General features: G+C 42.7%; 1 protein-coding gene across 1 annotated transcript; it reads left to right on the top strand.

The window, feature by feature from the left end:
• The first annotated feature begins 3,009 nt into the window (after nucleotides 1-3,009).
• Nucleotides 3,010-7,756, top strand: si:ch211-225p5.8 (uncharacterized protein LOC555567 homolog). The gene is made up of 5 exons (XM_061080973.1): nucleotides 3,010-3,052; nucleotides 3,826-3,992; nucleotides 4,394-4,628; nucleotides 4,815-4,974; nucleotides 7,705-7,756. The coding sequence occupies exons 1-5, from the start codon at nucleotides 3,010-3,012 to the stop codon at nucleotides 7,748-7,750; spliced, it is 651 nt and encodes a 216-aa protein (XP_060936956.1). The 3' UTR covers nucleotides 7,751-7,756.
• Nucleotides 7,757-8,170: the final 414 nt, after the last annotated feature.

The raw sequence follows: 8,170 nt of genomic DNA, 5'->3' as shown, positions 1-8,170 counted from the left end.
TCTTCCACACTTATTTCCATAAAGTTTTGCACTGGCTGTACCAGTCGTTTTATAGTAATGCAAATCAATACACAACAGAAATTCTCCTACTTCAGCGACTATAATTCATAATCTACACAAAAAAGCTGAGAAGTTTGCAGCCCTGATGGAGGCAGAGTCACACTTATTTCCTTCCTTTTCATTTCAAGGGGAAAACACAGTATTCAACAACATATATCCTGTAAATCTTTTGCATATAAGATGTGGCTTTACCTGCCTGTGCGTCTTCACTCCTCAGCCATCGGTTGCTTCTGTGTCCTTTCAAATTGATAGCAGAGCATCACAATGACTGGGCAATTTCACATTCTCCATAGATTCACCAGGCATTCTGTGCCTTCTGCCTCTTTGTGACTGCATCCCTGAAATCCACACTTCACTGGCTCCACTTCAAAACACAGGGGCGAGCTGTGTGTCACCAACGCAGCCAGAGAGGGAGTTGTGTTGCTGGACGCTCCTGGCTGCTGGATCCGAGACTGGAAACTCGATCTGGGCTAAAAATAAAAAAACATCACCAGCATTGCGAGAAAGGAGGTGTGTCGCTCACTCTGTGTGTATACGTGTATTGGGTCCCAGAGGTGCAGCCCACCCCAATATACTCCACAAACACCCCCCCAAACATAGGGTTTACCATATGTCAACATTTCCTTGAGGTTTCCCCCCGCCCCCCCACCGCATGAGTGTGCCAACCCAAGGTCTTTCTCTTCTCCACCCTCTTATGATCACATGTGAACAATTTCCACGATAGCAGATCTTCGGCGTCATTATCATTTGTCGGCGAGCACAAGGTCAAAAGAGGCAAGGACCCTTATCCAGAGCTGAGCGCCTCACTGTGTCATCTGGTTACATCACAGGACACATTCGTGACCTCCAGCACAGCCAAAACACACACATGCACGTACGGGTAAACAACCATTCACATGAACACACATACACACACATGCACACGTCCTCGTGCACAAATACACACACTCACAGAGATTATCCCACATGGACACATTCACATATACAAACACCCAAATATATTCAAATAAAAATTTTCATACAAGTACAAATAGTTGTACACATAAATTAACACATGCAAACACACATATACATAAACACACATTAACATGACTACACATGTTCATACTCAAACAAACACACACCCAAACACAAGCACACACAGTTGCTGGCAGAATCACAGTTACGATCCTTTACGTCCTTTTGAAATGTTTGCACGGCCTCAGGGTGGAACATCGTTTGTCCTGATCCCTGAAGTCATCCCTCTTTTAAAAAATAAATAAATAAATAAAACTCATTACATTCATCACGTCAACACGCTGCAGCCTCATCAGCCATGGGAATCTTTTTATCAGCACACAAGTCGAGGCCTTCAGTCAGCGTGTGTTTTGTCAGCCCTGACTTCAGCAGCCTTGTTTATCTGAAAACTATCTGGCATTGGACAAATGTCAGAGACTTGATGGGAAGGAAGACATCAAAACCTAAAAGAGGGGAAACTAAACAGCAGTTAAATGCAGTTAAAAATGTGACTTTAGAGGAAAACATTTAGACAAATTCATGTGAAATGAGGCAATAAATTATTTATTTATGTAATTAACAAATAACGTACCCAACAGCAACTCAACTTTGATTTGCTGTGAGGGATAAATCGGATTTCTAACAGCTCTAACTGCAGATACATTTACACAGACATTTACTTACAGTCTTGCTTACTCACTGAGATACTTTCATGAATTTCTACAGCAGTCAACAATGAGGCAAACAATTCCTATCTGCTGGGAGCTGTAGATGTCCGTGACCTCTGACCCGAGGAGGGGAGCAGCGGAACAGAGCATTTATTTACAGACAGATATCCATCCATTATATAAAGCGTTTATCCTTTGAGGGTGGGGAGGGGGCTGGAGCCAATCCCAGCTGACATTGGGCAAGAAGCCGGGTTCACCCTGGACAAGTCACTAGCACATCACAAGGCTGACGGACAGAGACAAACAAGCATTCACACTCACATTCATACCACACAGAACACCAGATCAATCCCACGCACACATGAGGAGAACATGCAAACTCCACTAAGAAAGACCCCCCTGCCAAGCTGGGAATCAAACCTGTGAACCTTCTTCCCTCCAAACAGAAAGGCCACGGTCAACCGTCAGGTTCGAACTGAACTGCAGTAGATGTACTCTGAGTGTAACCGTGTCTTTAAGGCCTGAGCGGCTTCACTCTCAGCATCTGTTTGAATCGATTTGTTTAACCAAATATATCAGAGGTGATTTTACGTGTCTGACCTGCTTCTTTTTTTTTAATTTTAATCAAATAATGAATATGTCGGCCAATACATAAAACCGTTTGATAACAAAGTGTATAACCAAAGTCTGTATAACATTTATTTGTATTCTATAATAACTTACTATAAAAACCAAATAAAAAAAAGTTGAACTTAAAATCTTGATAGAATGTCTAAAGACTTTCCCTGTAAGAGAGAATATTTCTTAGTTAATCTATAAATCAGAGGAAGCATGGCTGTAGTCTTGCTTTGGACGTTCATGTTGTAGTTATGCTTCAGGTTTCATCTTCTCAGGTTTCCTGCTGCCTTTCAACACTCACAACGTCCGACTCTCCTGGATTCACACGCGCTAATTATAGCTGCCTTAACGCGATCGGGACATCAGGGGAGACTTAAAACTACTGCGAGGGAACAGGGAGACATTTGCGTTTTTTGTTTATATAATTTCTGCGTCCTCACGCGATTTAGAGGCTTTTCTTTTTTGACCAGTGTGAGGGTTAGACATTGAATTTATGGACTGACCCTGTGGATTTAAAAAGTTGGACTGGTTCACATTGGGGAACATGGAATGAGTCAGCGATCAGACGTGGTTATGTCAGTGAAGTAGAGTTGTTGCAGATCTTTCTCCACGTTGAGGAAAGTTCAACATTCTGTTCAGCTGCTGGCGATAAGTTGCTCCAACAGAAATGATTTGCCGCTCGTCTCTTTTTGTCGTCGTCAGCCTCTTCGGTAAGTTCTGAGTCAGTGAAGTCTGTGGTTCTAGTCTCAAACCGGACAAAAACACTAACAAGTCTTTTAAGGGTTCTCAGATCTTTCTCATTAGATTTCTAAAAAGCAGCTGTGATCACTGTTACAGAAGGAATCAGTCGACTATAAGTGCATTTTTATTGAAACCCTTTAAAACACCCTCTGTGTTTAACATAATGTGTTTACTCTCGATGAGTTCACATTCCCCTTGGATGAACTTTAACATATCTGTATATTTGAATACGTCAATTAGTTATGGATAAGTTAATCTACAGCCAGAGTGGTGAAGATAAACAACTGTTTTTAGTCTACATAAGTATTTTCTTTTCAGACTCATGTGATGCCACTGTGACCTTTGACCTTTGAAATTAAATCTTTGAGTCCTAAATTTCCCCAAAGACAGACTTGTGATATAATGTTCAAGAGGCATAACACATGTTTCGTGAGGCCACCATGACCTTAACCTTTGACCTTTGACAACCTAAGTGAATATTTGTGCCAATGTTTTACAAGTTTGAAGAAATTCCTTCCAGGTGTTCCTGAGATGTTGCATTTATTAATCTTGAATAACATTTGGGGCCTTAAGGACAGTGATCTGTAACTTTTGTCCTCTTTAATCTGTTTGATTCAATTTTATCTTATTATTTTATCCTCTCATGCTTCTTGACATGTGTCAAATTGTTGTCCTGTGTCTCGTTTTCTTCTCCTTCATCCTCCTCTTCTCATCCTTTTCTTCTGTTCTTCCCCTCCTGCAGTGTCTCAGTGTCATGGTGGCTGTGCGGAGGTGGACTCTCTGACCGAGGCGGTGGCAGGAGAACGATTCCTGCTGGGCTGCATCTCCTGTAAGAGGAGAGAGGAGGTGTCTGCCCGAACCACCGTGGACTGGCACTTCAAACCAGTGGAAGAGGAGGAGTTTAGGCATGTAAGTTCAACGACGTCTTAGAGGGTTTGTTTCTATTCTGCAATCAAGATGCACTAAACTTTAAGCAACTCTGATGCTGTGCGTTTGAAGCTCCAACTCCTACATTGGTGAAGTGTGCATAATGAAGGAAGTTGATTAATTAAGTAAAACAGGCAAACATGTTGTGCTGGTGGATGATTTTCCACAACCTGGCAACCCCAGATCTCTTCTTATTGATGTGTTGTGACTGATAACATGATACTGACCACTACTAGTTACTACTGAGGTATGTACATGTACTATTACAGTATTTAAGAAAGTGCAGTACTGAATCATACACTCAGAGTAGGACATTAAACAGAGGGTACTTATCAAACCTTCCCTGAGTAATTAGACTATAATCAGAAATTTCTTTTTCCCAGATTTTCCACTATGACCACCCAAGTGCTGAGATCCTGCACCAGGATTTCAGCGAGCGTCTCGAGTGGCAGGGGACTATAAACAGTGATATTCAGACAGGAGCCATTTACCTTCACAACGTCACCTTCAATGACACAGGGACGTACCGCTGCACCTTCCACCGCACCCTCTTCCTGGCGATGTCTGACCAGCATGTCATCGTGGAGAAGGACGTGGAGCTCAGCGTGGTGGCTGTGGGTAAGTGGGCGCGACATTTTTGTGTGGAAACATACGGCGAGCAATTAACATGACTTAACAGGCTCTGGGATTCTAAAAGAACAATACATATCAAAATTGAAAATGAAATGGTGTCTGCTGACGTTGGAATCTACCTGCTTACTTACTTGTCTTTCAACTGAAATGTGTATGTTTCCTGTTTCGCAGCCAATCGGGAGCTGACGTCTGTGATCACAGAGATATTGATGTATGTGCTGATCGTGGTTCTGCAGCTGTGGCTCATTGTGGTTCTGGTCTACTGCTACAAGAAGATTACAGCCGAGCACGAGGATCGGGAGGCCCGTAAGGCTAACAAGGCTCAGGCAGGGTGAGTCTCGCTTTTATATGATATACCACCTTAAGAGCAAGTTTGAAATAAAGGGATTCATTTAATTCTAGACTGTATTTAAAGATCAATGTCGTGTCTTCACCTCCTCCCCATTACCCAGTAATGAAGCCAAATACCTCGGATACTAATTTGGCCATTGTGTGCGTCTCTGAGCGTCAGTAGCACGCTCGACCAATCCCGAGCACAGGCAATTTCAAGTCGGTTGCGGTTAGTGGAGAAAGTGAGCGATGACCAAACGCACGTCTCAGCGTTGAATGCGTTTTGTTCACTGAGGCAAGGATAAACGCTTCACCTCCTGAGTCCGTCACGGGATGTCGATCCTTGCCTGCTAATTGCTCATTACGGTCCACGCTATCAAAAAGCAAATCACACTGGGAAGATTTTATGTAAATCAAATGATAGTTGTAAAAACAAACTTACTTCCTGTTGCCAGTAGGTGGCGCCATCACCACTAATATGCACAGACTAATATATCTGTTCAAGTAGGGGCTCTGAGCGTGAGCAATTTTGTGTCAATTGGACAATGTTACAACAACTTAATTTTTACACTGATCAGTAGGTGGCGCTATGACCCTGAACTAATTTTTGTATCAATTTGTGTTGATACACAAATGTAGTTTGAGGGAGGTTGAACCTCGAACACCGAAGTTACAGCAATTTCACCCTGAAAAAGCCCCAAAATGGAAATGCAAATCTTTCGAAACACATTTATGTCAGTGTAGATATAGATTTCTGTCTTTAGAAAGTGAGAACTAAATATGTGTGATAAAGGAAGGTCAGTGTTTGATCTCTGTGCGGAGCTGAAACGTCACCATGACGAACTTTGATTAACAAACATGGAGACAAAAGAAGTTAAAGATTTACACGCAGAATCTAAATCACTGCTTTTAATGACTCGAGCATATTTGAACTCAGCTGTGTGTCCAGTACAAAAAAACATAAGTCCAGCATAGAGAGGCTGAGTGAATGTGGTCTGGACTCTGTGGAGGAGAGTCATGGTGTCAGAGACGCTGTAGAAGGACAGAACACCTGCACTGTGATCCAGGTACACTCCTACTCTGGAGGACACAGGACCTGACACCGGAGTATTGATGCTGTTGTAATGAAAGGTATATCTGTATCCATTACAATCTAATGACCAAGATTTATCATTGTATCCAAATGCAAATTCAAGTGAGTGTCCTGCTCTTCTGATATTCTTGTATGTGACTGCTACATGAACTTCTCCCAACCCCACCTCTACCTCCACCTCCCAGTAACAACGTCCAGTCAGACTCTCTCTACTCAGGACCTGAAGCCTATAGGTGAATCTGTCTGGGTGATAAGAATAAGACTGTTCTTCTCTCATATATGTTACTTTTCTGTTTCCCTCAGATAATAACAGATGTTTGTTTGCTGTGTTTGGATCCAGTGGGATTTCCTGTGAATATTTTAAGAAGTCAGCTCTGGTCTCTGGCTCTGGTTGTCGCAGTAAAACACCCACTTGAGACAGAATCTGTAAAATCTCTGTCTCTGTGACACAGCTGCTCTCACGTCCTCAAAGTTCCTCAGAGGACGGATCCTGATGCTGAATGAGTGTGTAGATTCACTGAGTGGTGACAGTGAGGGGTAGTTGTGTAGAAACTGGTTGTGATCCTCTATGTCTGAGAGATGCTTCAGTTCATGGTCCTTCCACTTCAGCTCAGTGATCTCCTGCTCCAGTCTCTCCTGAAGCTCTCTGACTCGACTCACTTCAGTTTCCTGCTGGGATCTGATCTGCTGATAAACATCAGAGCTTCTTTTCTCCAGCAGAGGGATCAGCTCAGTGAAGATCTCCTCACTGTCCTCCACTGCCTTATCAGCAGAGCCATTAACGGCCTCCTCCTCCTGTTGAAGCAGCTTCACATCTTTCTGTTTGTCCTGGACTCTCTGCTGGATTGTTTGTCTCCTCAGCCCGAGCTCTCTCTGCCTCTCAGTCCTTTCTGCTGCAGCTGTAACTGTGTCGTGGTCTTTATGTTCATCCACAGAGCAGAGATAACAGATACACTGCTGATCAGTGTGGCAGAACATCTTCATCACCTCGTCATGACGAGAGCAGATGTTCTCCTGGAGCTTCTCCGAGGGCTCCACCAGCTTGTGCTTCTTCAATGGAGGTGACTGAAGATGAGGCTGGAGGTGTTTTTCACAATAGGAGGCCAACCAAACCAAACAGGACTTGAGAGCTTTCCCAATTCTCCCAGTGCATACATCACTGGCAACATCTTCAGGTCCAGCATAGCAGTGATCAGCAGGAGCAGCTTGGAGTCCAGTCTTCTTCAGCTCCTCCGCTAAATCAGCTAACGTGGTGCTTTCTCCAGGACAGGCCTTTGTGAAGGTCTGTCTACACTGAGGGCAGCTGTAGCTTTCTCTCTCCTCCTCTTTGTCACAGTGGGTGGTAATACAGCTCTTACAGTAGCTGTGTCCACAGCCAGTAGTACCGGATCCTTCAGTAGATCCACACAGATCGAACGGATTTATGAGCAGTACTACAGCCAGCCACCAGGGGATAATGAAGACACTTTTGCTTCTGAACACATGCTTGATCTGTTTGGCCAAATTAAGATGTGATGATCAGATTGACTTACTAATTGATGCTTAAAAGGATAAACTTGTAAAATTTTAGGGATTATTTTAAGGATTCTATTGCTGCTGTTTCTCATGTCTAAATAAGTTTTCTTCATATTTTTCCAGACTGTTGGAATCTAAAGACAGCTGTGACGGGGTGCAGCTGGAGTAACACTTAGTGAGTTGCTGTGGGTTTACACTTTGAGCCACCTTCATACACATCAACATTTTTTAGGAATTAGAAAATATATGATATATCAGCGAAGGCTTGTGGTTTTCTTCTATCCTCTTGGCACTTTTGTGTTTTAATTTTTTTATTCTGTATCCACCAGGTTGGAAGATCATCTCCTCAAGACTTAAGCTTTTGTTTCTGTTCCGCGACGACAACAACACAATTGCTGCAGGAGGTTGATTCCTGGTCGTATTCATTCATACGGGACAATTAAACACTTTTTTAATAGATTTTTAAACGACTATAAAAGTGCTATAAAACTAATGGACTTCAGTGCAGGAATCCAATGAATGATTATTTTTATTGTTTTAAAATCTGTCACTTAATTGATTATCAGTTGATAATATATAAAATCTTTTT

The sequence above is a fragment of the Limanda limanda genome, chromosome 11, assembly GCF_963576545.1.
Source record: "Limanda limanda chromosome 11, fLimLim1.1, whole genome shotgun sequence".
In the NCBI taxonomy this organism is placed as follows: Eukaryota; Metazoa; Chordata; class Actinopteri; order Pleuronectiformes; family Pleuronectidae; genus Limanda; species Limanda limanda.
The sequence above is the reverse complement of the archived record's forward strand: the minus strand, read 5'-3'. Positions and strand labels throughout refer to the sequence as shown.

Coding starts and splice junctions, on each gene's coding strand:
- si:ch211-225p5.8 (XM_061080973.1), top strand. CDS start 3,010: ATGATTTGCCGCTCGTCTCTTTTTGTCGTCGTCAGCCTCTTCG. Junction 3,993..4,393: donor AAGAGGAGGAGTTTAGGCAT/GTAAGTTCAACG, acceptor TCTTTTTCCCAG/ATTTTCCACTATGACCACCC. Junction 4,629..4,814: donor GCTCAGCGTGGTGGCTGTGG/GTAAGTGGGCGC, acceptor CCTGTTTCGCAG/CCAATCGGGAGCTGACGTCT.